The 13,062-nt window shown below is 37.5% G+C and overlaps 1 protein-coding gene across 1 annotated transcript in view; it reads right to left on the reverse strand.

The window, feature by feature from the left end:
- Window positions 1-471: 471 nt before the first annotated feature.
- Window positions 472-13,062, reverse strand: part of ACER3 (alkaline ceramidase 3) — a 183,372-nt gene continuing 170,781 nt past the window's right edge. Inside the window, exons 8-11 of the mRNA XM_060018226.1 lie at window positions 11,646-11,747; window positions 9,352-9,456; window positions 4,468-4,513; window positions 472-3,953 (exon numbers count right to left, since the gene is read on the reverse strand). Coding sequence (XP_059874209.1) covers window positions 3,900-3,953; window positions 4,468-4,513; window positions 9,352-9,456; window positions 11,646-11,747 — 307 coding nt within the window. The 3' untranslated portion in view covers window positions 472-3,899. The remainder of the gene's footprint in view (window positions 3,954-4,467; window positions 4,514-9,351; window positions 9,457-11,645; window positions 11,748-13,062) is intronic.

A 13,062-nucleotide genomic window follows, 5' to 3' on the forward strand; every position in this document is an offset into this window, starting at 1 on the left:
CTCTTATTAAGATGGTATATAAGCTGTAAATTCTGCCTCAAGTTACATTTTTCTCTGAACTTCCATTTACATATGTAAATAAAAATCTGCCCTTTCTCTTGCTAATCTGTCCTTTGTCAGTTTATTTCACAGGCCTCAACAACTGAATCTAAGAGGGTAGAGGAGAGGCTTCCCCCGCAACTAGAGAAACCCTTAAGTACAGTGGCACGCTCCCATAAACCTCAAGAACACTGGCAGCTTTTCGCCAGCCAGCAACTCCAATTAGACATGAAAGTTTCCTTATTCTTAAAGGAAGTGCAGGAGTTTAAAAAACAGCACTGAAATTTTCCATTCAGATGAGTCTTGACGGTTCCTTTTTTTCACTTACTGTCCCCTGCACAACGGACACTTAGCCAAATTTCAGTCATTACTTCCAAATGTTTACAGCATGGTGAGTAAGCGTAATTTTAGACATTGAAAAATAAGACAAAGTGATCAAACTAATTATATTATGGTATTGATATGATGTACAATGTAAGACAGAGGTAGATCTGCATATTGCCACTTAGTTGCAAATTCCAATTAGAACTGGTTCTCTTTGAAACATCAGTTTTACATAAACACTTATCCAATAGCACATCATAAACCACAGGGCTAGAATAATTTTTTTCTGTCATGTAAATGTGGAATTGAGAGCTAAAACTGTTAAACTTAGCAACAGATGATTTTTTTCAAGAGCAAAGTAATATGCAACCCATAGGACTCATAAGAAACCCTTGAACTAAATTATTAGTCACCTCTAGGGACACTGGCTAAATTCTGAGGGTGTTGACATTAAAACAGAACTTAATTTTTTTCAGGCATTTAAAGATTTTCATGCATCGTGTACCTGAAGTTTTTGGTCTCTTGATTTTCTTTGACTCACACCTCTTCCTCTCCTTGGTATGTGAAAAACCCTCTTGGTGTAAGGAAAGCCCAGTCCTGGAAATTTTGCACTGAGGTTAAACCAAAATATTTGAGCTAATTCTAAACCAAATACCACTATTTGGGGGTCTTATTTGTGGATTATTCAAAAACAAATGTTTCTCCTGTTCATCATTAATTTATATAATATCACAAGGATAAAAGAGATCACTTCAGGAGTGGCAATGTTTCATGAAAGCACCAAGGTGTGAAGGGGTAGGCAGGTAGAGTGACCAATCAGATGAACACAACCACCTTTCACCTAGTTTTTCCTTAAAAAGAGTCAAACTGCTTTCAATTTTCTGGAGTGAAAATGGCAGCATAGGTAGTACAATAAAATGTGCAAGCTAACTGCTTCTTTCACATCCTCATAAAGTACTAATGTTTTCTAGAATACAATTTGCTGTAGGGCTCAGAGATGAGCACCTTTCACATCAGCTGATATGCACACAAGCCACTATCTGCTCAAAAGGAAACAGGTTTTTTTTTGTACACTCTAGTTAACAGCGACTCTCTCAAGAAAATAAAGTGTGTGTGGGGGGGGAACGGTAATAACCCAACCCTGTAATAATACAACCCAGAGTCCTAGAAGGGAAAAAAATGAAGCCATATTGAAATAAAGACAATTTAGCAATATCCTCAAGGCCCCCAGTATTTCCACAATACCTGATATGGCACAGATACAGTCTTGAGTGTGCTAATACTTAGGTTGCTAAAAAGGGAGCCATGTGTGACACAAAAACTAACTTGGAAAATAAAGAGCCTGGATTTAGTCTCTGCTTTCTGCTCAACCCTTCTAAAACTTCTTTGCTGAGCAGTTTCATGCCGTTTGTTTTTACAACAGAAACAAGGGTCTTTGAAGACTTGGCCACAGTGTTACGAGTCTCTAAGGTGCTGGACAGCTTTATTCAATAAGAAACTGCAGGTGGCAGTGGCTGAACTGCTCATTCAACAAACTGCTCTAAAGGGCCTCAGTGTCAGGGCATGCTCTCTGTACCCTTAATCTGACCTTAATACTGCAAAACCTTAGCCTCACAGCGTTTAGCATTGTTAGGAAGGATGTACCTTTGTTTTTATACAGATTCTTTGTACAGAAGTACTTCTTAGTGAAAAGTACAAAAACGACAATGGTGTGAAACAAATGAACTCATTAAAAATTGTTAGATGACTGACAGCCTACGTAGTTGCACACGAATGTAGCCAGACTCCAGAATCTTGTGGCAAAATAAAGAACAGTCTTACAGGCTTGCGTTGGAACTGTTTAGTTTATATTTTCCTAAGGCACAACCAAAGTTCTTTTAGATTTATATTTTGGCAAGTGTTTTTCTTGCTGGAGGATCATAAAAGCAGGTGGGAAGTATCTGCCTAATGGCATGTTGGCATGCTGAAGTAAGGAAAAGAGTACCTGGACTAAAACTAAGGCCAGCAAGTGAAGAAAAACAACAAAATCTGTATTTGTTTTAAATTTGTACCAAGGCTTCTTACTGAATACTAGAAAAACAACAGAAGTGTCTTATACCTTTGCTTAAGAAAAAAGTGACTTTCCTTTGGAAGCCGTAGCTCAGAATTTAGTCTGGGGTAATGACACCATGTAGTAAAAACAATCTGGATTTTATAATAATGTATAAGCAGGGAAAAGTTGTAAAAATGCTAAATGGTACAGAGCTACAAATATGGTGATATATGAGCAAAGGGGTCAAATCAGGTTTTTATTCCAGGCAGGTGTTATGTTTGTGAAGAGTGATTCAATTTGTTATACATTCAAATCCACATTAGAACTAGCTGCCTTACAATGAGATTTCACTGCCATGTCTTAGCACTTTAATTTTTGGTAGTTCTGTTACAAGTTCAAGTAAGTTAGAGCTGTTTTCAACCCTTATATTACTTTCCTTCAACAAAATGAAGGAGCAGGTATTCTAATAAGCTTTATGTACATAAGATCCTGATCATTTTAGCTCTAGTTCACCCAACACATTTCCCTGGGCATAACCATAGCCTCTCTGAAAACTGGAAAATATTGCATAATTTTAAAAGTCAGAGTATAACGACATTTACTGGTAACTTCAAATGAGTTATTCTAGGAGGATGAAATATGTTTGCCCACCAATCATGTTTGCCTAGCCATAAAAACAGTGACAACTTAAAGATCTGCAAAGATCAAAGGAAATGGAGCAACCACCTTTAACTGGGTGGAGGTGGAACATTCTACAGGTGTCCTGGTGGCCTTCATAAAGGTTACAAGATGACCCACCCACCCTGCCGGGCTGTGACCACAAACGACATCCCAGAGCCCACCGCAAATCTGGAATGTGACAAGTATAGAACCCAGTGGCAGGTCTGAGCTTGCTTATAACACTCGGACCAGCACAGAGGCAGACAATGAAGAACTACCAGAATCCCACAGATAGTTCTTTTTTCTTTCTTTTTTTTTTTACCTTGGGAAACCATCCATGAGGTTACTATGACAAAAATATAAATCAAGGCTGAAATAGCTAAGTGCTGCCTCATAGCTGGCCATCTGGATATGGGGTTTTGCCAGTCCTTAGCTGACTGTTTTCATTATTTAATCAAATATTAAGGAAAGTTTAATTCACATGCAAGCCTTGTCAAAAAAGAGAAAAAGGGTAATTTCCTATGATCAGCACAAACTGTTAACCTGTTAAGAAAAGCCCAATATTTCCAGCATTCGAGTATATACATACACATCATGTCTGTTTCTTTTGAAACATCTTAGAGTGACGGTGAGGAGGAGGAAGACAAATGAGATAAAGACACAAGCTAAACATCCAACAAGCCCCATTCCTCATTCTCTGTATGGCTGGCAGCATTAGTCAGAAAGTCACTCCTTTGCTGCGATGGTCATGATATATTTGAACGTGTAGATCTCTAAAGATTTCCTTAATCATTTGACCCGGCCTATGGTACGTGCTATTTTGTTTTACTGGTGAAATAATTCATCACTGCTTCCTGAGAGGCTCAAACAGGATCACCGGCCAGATTCCGAAGAGAAACTGTTTGGAAACAAGTTAGGACAAAATGAAAGAAGATAAAATTGTTCCATGTTATCCTTGAAAAAGGATGAAAAAGAACCCATGGGCTATGACTACAGTGGTTTGCTAGTGGCTGTCCTGGTATTAATAACCTGAGCAGAGCATATTCTTCGTAGGTCTACACCAGATCTCAGAAACTATTTTTATTTAATTTATTTAAATATATTAAGCATCTACTTTGTCAAGCATAGAGCTGGGCATTTAAATCATCTCAGATCTTTAAAATAACTCTACAATGTAGCTATTAACAGCTCCATTTTACTACTGAAGAAACTAAGGCTTAAAGAAAAGAGACTTGCCCAAGGTCATAGAGCAGTAAGTGGAAGACTTAAGATCCAAGAGCATCTGGTCCCATAGCCTGTACTCTCTCTCTGCTACATCTCCACCCCACCCCCTTCTTCCACCTCCATCCCATCCTCCCATTACCTCCGTCCTCCACACACACACACACACACACCCTAGGAAGTGGACTTACCTTCACCTTTGGCCTGTATCTCAGGTAAAGTGTTCTTGTATATAAACTGAAAGAAAAGGGGAGGGGGGAAAGCTTTTCAGACAAATTTTTTAAAAATTCAAGTATAGTTGATTTACAATTCTGTGTTAGTTTCAGGTGTACAGCAAAGTGATTCAGAGATATATATATATATATATATATATATATTCTTTTTCAGATTCTTTTCCATTATAGGTTATTACAAGATACTGAATATAGTTCCCTGTGCTATATAGTAGATCCTTGTTGTTCATCTATTTTATTTATAGTAGTGTGTATCTGTTAATCCCAAACTCCTAATTTATCCTTCCCTCCCCACCCCCTTTCCCCTTTGGGAACCATAAGTTTGTTTTCTATGTCTGTGAGTCTATTTCTGTTTTGTAAATAAGTTCAGACAAGTTTTTAAATTCACGCAAACTGGCTTACTGACAAATTTAACCACAGTGCCTCTGTATATACAAAGAAAAAGCAACACTGACAAATGAACTTTGTTCATTTAGCAACCGTTTTTTGAGGACCTACTCTATGCAGAACAGTTGGCAAGATCCTAAGGAAGATAGAAATGATCAACTCTCAGACTGTAACCTCAGGATGTTTGTAGTTTAGTAGGGAGCATTCTGCTCATGCTTGATGTGATTCATGTCATGATTGCCAGTTTCATCTCTGAAGATATATGGTAGTAAGAATTAAGGTAGCGTATTCCTAGAATATTTTAGAAACGGTTATACCAGCTCTATCAGGATTACAATAAAGGTATGAAATAACCAGGAAGGTATCACTTCTTCAGAGAATCCTTTAAAATGAGTCACTTCTAAAGATGAGATCAGATTCTGGGTGTCCCTGGTGGCACAGTGGTTAAGAATCTGCCTGCCAATGCAGGGGACATGGGGTCAAGCCCTGGTCCGGGAAGAACCCACATGCCGTGGAGCAACTAAGCCCGTGCGCCACAACTACTAAGCCTGCACGCTAGAGCCTGCAAGCCACAACTACTGAAGCCTGCGCACCTAGAGCCCGTGCTCTGCAACAAGAGAAGCCACTGCAATGAGAAGCCTGTGCACCACAACGAACAGTAGCCCCCGCTCGCCGCAACTAGAGAAAGCCCGTGTGCAGCAATGAAGACCCAATGCAGCCAAAAATAAATAAGTAAATTTATTAAAAAAAAATAAAGATGAGATCAGATTCTAATATATCAGTCCGTACAGCAAAAATAAAGTTAAATTTATCTCTGAAAAATTTATTAAACTGTCCATAACTTAACAGCATACATAGTTTATATATAGTACACGATTTAACTGTATTTGAATAGTAATATACAGTATAAGTACGTATGCAAAACATAACTTTATAGCATGAAAAATTTTCTCCTTTAAATAAGAGAATGACAAAGAGCACGTATGTTTGAATTTGAGTAACTTAGTGTGGCTATGATGCCATTCTAATGTACCCAAAACTGGAACTGTAAAGAGAAGTATCATATATTATGAATACTTTACTGTCTTAGAATATACTCTTACTCTGACAATTTTTCAGATGTTAATCTCTAAAAGAAAGTTGCCATGTTTTCTCTTCTCTTTAGTGAAGAGTCCTGAACTGGGGCAGAGAAGCCCTGGGTTCCAACCCTTGCTGTCACCTCCACCGCTCCCAATTATTTGTTAAGTACCTACAGCATGGGGGCAAGCACTGGACCCAGAGCTTTATATACACTTCATTCTTAAACTACCGTACTAGGTAGGTATTATTATTCCTGTTTTGCATATGAGAAAGTCTCAAAAAAGGTCAAATATTTCATTCAAGGTGCTACAGCTAGTAAATGCTAGAAGCAGGATTTGAGTTCAGGTGCTGTCTAATCATTATCCAATATATTTTACTCCAACTAGCCAGTGACCTTGAGTGTCACTTCTCTCTGGGCCCCAGTTTCCTTCACCATCAAATTAAGAAGTTATATTAGTTGATTTCTAAGGTCTTGATTGGTCAGGGGAGACAGAAAACTCTGGGCTCAAATCCAGGCAATAACACTAAGATCATGTGTGAGGCACCTGACTTCTCTGAGCCTGTCTTTCCTCAAGTGTAAAACAGGACCATCATGAGTATTAAAGGAATAATGTATATCAAGCCCAGATGAGGCTATGAGCTGAAAATTCAAACTTTTTATTGTGGAAAATTTCAAACATAAACAAAAGTACCTATCATATAAAGTTGTTAAAAATACCTCCTTATCTTCCTTATATTTGCAGCATCTGTGGTGATGTTTCTTGCTACATTTCTGATACTGGTTATTTATGCTTTTCCCCTTTTCTCTTTTAGTCTCACCAGATGGGTCAGCTGTTAAGTTAATGTATCTCAGCTCCAAATCCACTCTTCTATATTCCATCCTATTTGTGATGAAGGAGATGAGACTACAAACTACATTCCTGTCTTGCCAGATGCTCCCTAAGAGGCTCTGCTAATTAGGGCATTTGAGAGAGACTGAAAAGCTGGAGGAGAAAGAAAGGACTTTTCATTTTTGTTTCATTTTTATGAGGGCCACTGGCTTGTGGTTCTTGTGAAGAGCATCCTAACAACACTCCATCACTGTGGCAGCAACAGTTTTTTCCTGTAGCAGCAGTACCATTATTTTAATACATTTATTTATTTTTGGCTGCATTGGGTCTTTGCTGCTGCATGTGGGCTTTCTCTAGTTGTGGCAAGTGGGGGCTACTCTTCGTTGTGGTGCATGGGCTTCTCATCGCGGTGGCTTCTCTTGTTGTGGAGCATGGGCTCTAGGCACGTGGGCTTCAGCAGTTGGGGCACGCAGGCTCAGCAGTTGTGGCTCGCGAGCTCTAGAGTGCTGGCTCAGTAGCTGTGGCGCACGGGCTTAGCTGCTCCATGGCATATGGGATCTTCCCAGACCAGGGCTTGAACCCGTGTCCCCTGCATTGACAGGTGGGTTCTTAACCACTGTGCCACCAAAGAAGCCCAGCAGTACCCTTCTTAAGAGTCCTGGGTCTCAGCCCCATGGGGACTTTCCTCTGAGCTCAGATACCAGCTCCAGCTGAACAATGCCTCCTGTTCAGACATGAGGTTGGAGTCCCCAAATTCTTCAATACTCCTCCTGTCAAGAGATAGACTCTATGACTTTGACCAATGGAGTATTGTGAGAGTGATACAATTTGAGTTGAGACTAGGTTATAAAAGGCCCCACTGCTTCCACCTGGTTCTCTAGAGATGCTCCCTCTGAGGCAAGCCATCTGTCAGGTAAGAAGTATTCATTGCTGTATTATATTACCCTGCAGTTATGTCCTTGGGACTTCGTAGGCAGTGTTAAAGTGCCAAGTTTTTAATTCTTGGGTTTGCTTTATAGTTATTTTTGTTTCTCCTTTTCTATCATTTGCCAGTTTCCCCAAGCATTTCCTCCCATAACCCTCCCTCTTAAATAGTTATTTCTAATATTCTATGGGCTGAGAATCCAAATATTCAATGCAGTAAGAAGTAGCAAAAAATAAAATAATTATACTTAGAGCCAGAGTTTAAAGAACTCTTCCATGATTAATAACTTTGAGATCTTCACAGTATGAATTCAGTGATCTTTATTTGGTTGCCCAGAAGTTCTTTTTATATCATTCTCAAGTAGTTAAATTCAGGTTGCCTAAATAAATTGATCTCTAGACAGGTGAGATGCAAATGTTTTAAAAGGTATTCTAAAAATTTCACTAGAGTAAATTTTCACATTGGTTCAAAGGAAAATTTTCTTCCCCTTTCTATAAATATTTCGGCTCTCTCAATTCTTGAGATGAATTTGAGATTAAACATAGACTGATCCCCTGGTAAAGAGATCAATATGTACACATTCATTCATTAAATCATTTAACAATATATACTGAGTGCTTACTATGTGACAGGCATTGATTTAAACACTTGGGAGAGTAGCAGTGAATAAGATAAAGTCCTCGCTCTCAAGAAACTTACAGTCTAGTTGGGGGAGGTAAACAAGTTAACACATGACTGGTTATAAATGCCGTGAAGAAAAATAAGGCTTGGTAAGGGGAAAGAGTGATACAGATGTATTATTTGAGCAGGGTGATCAGAGAGAATTCTGATTCCATTTTTGCTATAAATGGCTGACCTCCAACAAATTCTTGAATTTATTTATTTTATTTATTTTTTGGCTGTGTTGGGTCTTCATTGCTGTGTGCGGGCTTTTCTCTAGTTGAGGTGAGTGGGGGCCACTCCTCACTGCGGTGCATGGGCTTCTCCTGTTGCGGACCATGGGCTCTAGGCACGTGGTCTTCAGTAGTTGTGGCGCGTGGGCTCAGTAGTTGTGGCGCACAGGCTTAGTTGCTCTGCAGCATGTGGGATCTTCCTGGACCAGAGCTTGAACCCATGACCCTTGCATTGGTAGGCACATTCTTAACCACTGAGCCACCAGGGAAGCCCCAACAAGTTCGTTATTAGGGGAACAAGGAAAGAAAAGTGGCAACCAATTTATTTCAGGGAAGGAGACAAATTAAGTTGGGGACTTCAGATACTCGTGCTTTCCCAGTCCCCACTCGGGGGATCTGGCTGCTTTTTTCCCCTTAAATTTGTTCTCTATAAAACAAAGATACGATGATCAACACGAAATGGAAATGTTTATATCCTACTTGCACTAAAAAAGGAGATGAATGATCTACTTAAAATGTAGATCATGTGCCAGAGGTCAGTTACTAGAGCTGTCACCCTTTAAAGATGAGAAAACAGCTTCAGAGAGAGTAAGCGACTTGCTTAAGATCACCCAGTGGCAGAGGCAAAGTTGGAACATAAGTTTCTGATTCCGTCTGTGACACCGTTGTATTTGAAGAGTAAAGAAAGAAACACTCCAATACTAGGCTAAAAAAGTCTATTTCCTACCTGAAAAGGATGTGAAGATAAGAGCCAAGGCCAGTTAAAATATGCCACCATGCATGAAACTGTGTGGTAACAGCTATGATAGGTGGCACCTTCTTTCGAAAGGTCCTGTGTGGAGAGGGGGGAAAATATGCAAGTCAATTATTTTTTATATTTAACAACTAATGCTGACAGTCTTAGAACATTCTGAAATTTTGAAATGTCATTCTCAAACACGGCAATTATTTAATTTCCTTATGTCTGCTATAATCTGCTGTATTGTTTTCCAAAGTGTATTATGAGGAACAGTATTCCTAGCAGAAGGTCCATGAAGAAATGACTCTTTGGTCAAAATAAATGTAGGGAACAGTACATAGGTTATTGCCCTCTTGGAGACTTGTAATGCATATTAACAAATTATAGGCTTTAAAAAGTCCTACCATAACTAAACAGGTTATCTTCATTTTTTTCAGGTAACCTACTAATACATGGAACCCTTCTTTCAGGTAATATCTTATTAACACCTTATGTAACCTACTAATACATGGAACCCTTCTTTCAGGTAATATCTTATTAACACCTTACAGAACAAGTGTTTCCTGGAAAAACACTTTGGGAAACACTGGTCAACTTAGCTATTCATTCAAGAAACTAGACATGAGCTTTTTCTATGCCCTATGTACAACCATCATTTCAGAAGAGCACCAAACAGTCTATAAAGTCTTTTTGTATTTATAATATTATTTCACTTCATAGTGAGTCTTTCAGGTGGCTTTACAAGCTTTGCTTTCAAGGTGAGGAACCTAAAATGCAGAGAGATTATTGAGTTGCCCCAGTCACTCAGCTAGTGGTACAGCTGAGTCTCAAATTCTAGATCTTTTGATTAAGTGTGTATCATATTAATATTCTCATTTATTAGAGGGGGGAAATTCAATGTGAAACACCAAATTATCTTCTAGATATCCCCACAAAGTTTGCAGACATCTTTAAGAACCTACTTTATTTCTTAGTAGAAACAGAGGTTCTTTAAGAACCTACTTTATTTCTTAGTAGAAACAGAGGATCTCACCCAGAGGATGATGACTTACCTCTGCATTGTAAAAGCCCCAGTTGGGGTTCTGATGGATATTATGGTACTGATTCAGAACCACTCACTTAGATTTTAGTTTTTTAAGCAAGATGTATTATTTGTTTATGTACATGTAAAGTCTACATTTCAAACATACGCAAAAGTAGGCAAAATAATAATGTACCCATTACCCAGCTTCAACAATTATAATTTATGGCCAATCTTGTATCATCTAAACTTCTCCCCTCCCATATTATTTTGAAGCAAATCCCAGATATTGTTATCATTTTACCTTAAATATTTCAGTATATACCTCTAAAAGGTTAAAACTTCTTTAAAACATAACTATAATACCATTTTCACACCTAAAAGATTAACAATAATCCCTTAACATCATTAGATATTCGATTACTGATCATAAGCTTTTTTTTTTTTTTTAAACACTTGGTTGGTTTGAATCAAGATCCAAAAAAAAGTAATTACATTGAGTTTGGTTGATAATATCTCTTAAGTCTCTTTTAATCTTATGTTCCTCCTTCCTTTTTTGCCCCCTCTGCAATTTACTTGCTGAAGAGACTAGGTCATTCATTCTATAGATCTCCCACAGTTTGAATTTTGCTGATTGCCTTTTTGTGGTGCTATTCAATACATTCCTCTGTTGTCTATGATTATGCAAAACTATTAAGTCAGAATTTTGAGTTGGAAGGATCCACTAGTTTAACCTACTTAACAAGTTCATTTTATGGAAACTGAGGCCCAGACAGACAGTGTCTTAGGTGACAGACTAGAGTCCAGAGACCCAAGATTAAAATTCCAGTGAATATGTAATTGCTGAAAAGGTAGTAAAAAGGAATACTTGCCTTTCTTAGAAAATAACATTAAGCATGTTAAAGTACAAAATTATATACACGTATTTCATATGCTTATTACAAATCATTCCCATTTCTTATTTCTTCAGTAAAGCAGATTAGGCAGATTTCAAAGCCCTAGTCAATATTTGATTAACTGTATAGTACTGCAATGCACACACAAAAAATCCCTACAGATGTTATGGAATATTCTTAGGTCCAAATTTTTACATAATTTAAACAAGCATTCCCAGAATTTAGCTTTATTGTGCTATATGTATATTTTTAATTTCAGTGATGCCAAAAATTCACTTCAGTGCACTAATAATTCTATATGCCTATGAAATGGTCTGCTTAATAGATTCCAAAAACATTTTTCAGAGATTGAAAATATATCTTACCTCAGTGAATCACAAAAGATGTTATCTATGTTCCATAATAAAAATCCCAATAAAAATACACCCAAGGATGTATAACCCAGTCCTCTAAGCCATGGATAAACCCTGTGGGTAAAAAAAAAAGCAAAATGAAATTTTGTCAATTCATGTCATGACGAGAGCTTGAAGTCATCACTGTCATGACAGGAAAAGGTTTTCATAAGTATTAAAAGCAAACTTATCTATTAAATTCTCTAATACATTTGCCTATTACATTTAGCCATTAAAAGGTACTAAGAAAAAAATGTGCCACTAAGACTTTGCTAAGTGTATCAAGAGAGTAATCTGAAAGCACCCAGTAACTTCATCAGTCACTTGGAAGAGGCAGAGGGGTGGTGGAATAGAAAGAACATTAATTGAGTCATTTGCTGTGTCAGGCACTACAGTATATTAGATACACACAATATATATACATAAACACACACACATGAATACAATCTTCAAATAAACTCTGTGAGGCAGGTATTATTCTTTTTGCTTCGCTGATGAGGGAACTGAAGCTTGGTGAGTTATCCAAAATAACAGGTATAGCTAATGTACTTTTTATAGCTTTATCCATCACCTCCAAAAGCTTAGTTTATATATATTTTTAGAATGTTATATAAATGGAATAATACAGTATGTTCTCTTTGTTATATGGCTTCTTTCATTTGGCATAATTATTCTGAAATTCATCCATGTTGTTATGTGTATCAATACTCATTTCCCTTTACTGCTGAGTAGTACGCCACTATATGGATATACCACAATTTGTTTACCTGTCCAAATGTTGGTGGACATTTGTGTTGTTTCGTTTTTTCCTATGACAAATAAAACAGCTATGAACATTAATAAATAACTCTTTGTATGGACATATGCTTTCATTTCTCTTGGGTAAAAAGCTAGGAGAAGAGCTGAATTGTCTGGCAGGTAAATGTTAAACTTAAGACAGCTGAACTGTTTTACTAAGTGACTGTATCATTTTACATTCCCACCAGCAGGGTAGGAGCGTTTTTTGTTCTACATCCTCACTAACACTTGCTATGACATCAGGTTTTTTCATTTTAGTTGCCTCAGTAGGTGTATAGAGGTATCCCATTGTGGTTTTAATTTTTATTTCCCTAATGATTGCTAGTATCTTTTCATATGTTTATTTGCCATCCCTGTATCTTCTTTGATACGGAGTTTGTTGAATCTTTACCCATTAAAAAAATTGTTATTTGCCTTCTTATTATTGAGTTGCAAGAGTTCTTTATATATTCTAATTGTAAGTCCTTTGTTGGACATGTATTTTGCAAACATTATCTCCAAGTCTGTGACTTGCCTTTCATTTTCTTTTCTTTTGGATTCTTAAAAAAAAGGTTTTTTTAAAATTGAAGTATAGCTGATTTACAATGTTCTG

Source organism: Delphinus delphis, chromosome 8 (assembly GCF_949987515.2).
Source record: "Delphinus delphis chromosome 8, mDelDel1.2, whole genome shotgun sequence".
NCBI lineage: Eukaryota > Metazoa > Chordata > Mammalia > Artiodactyla > Delphinidae > Delphinus > Delphinus delphis.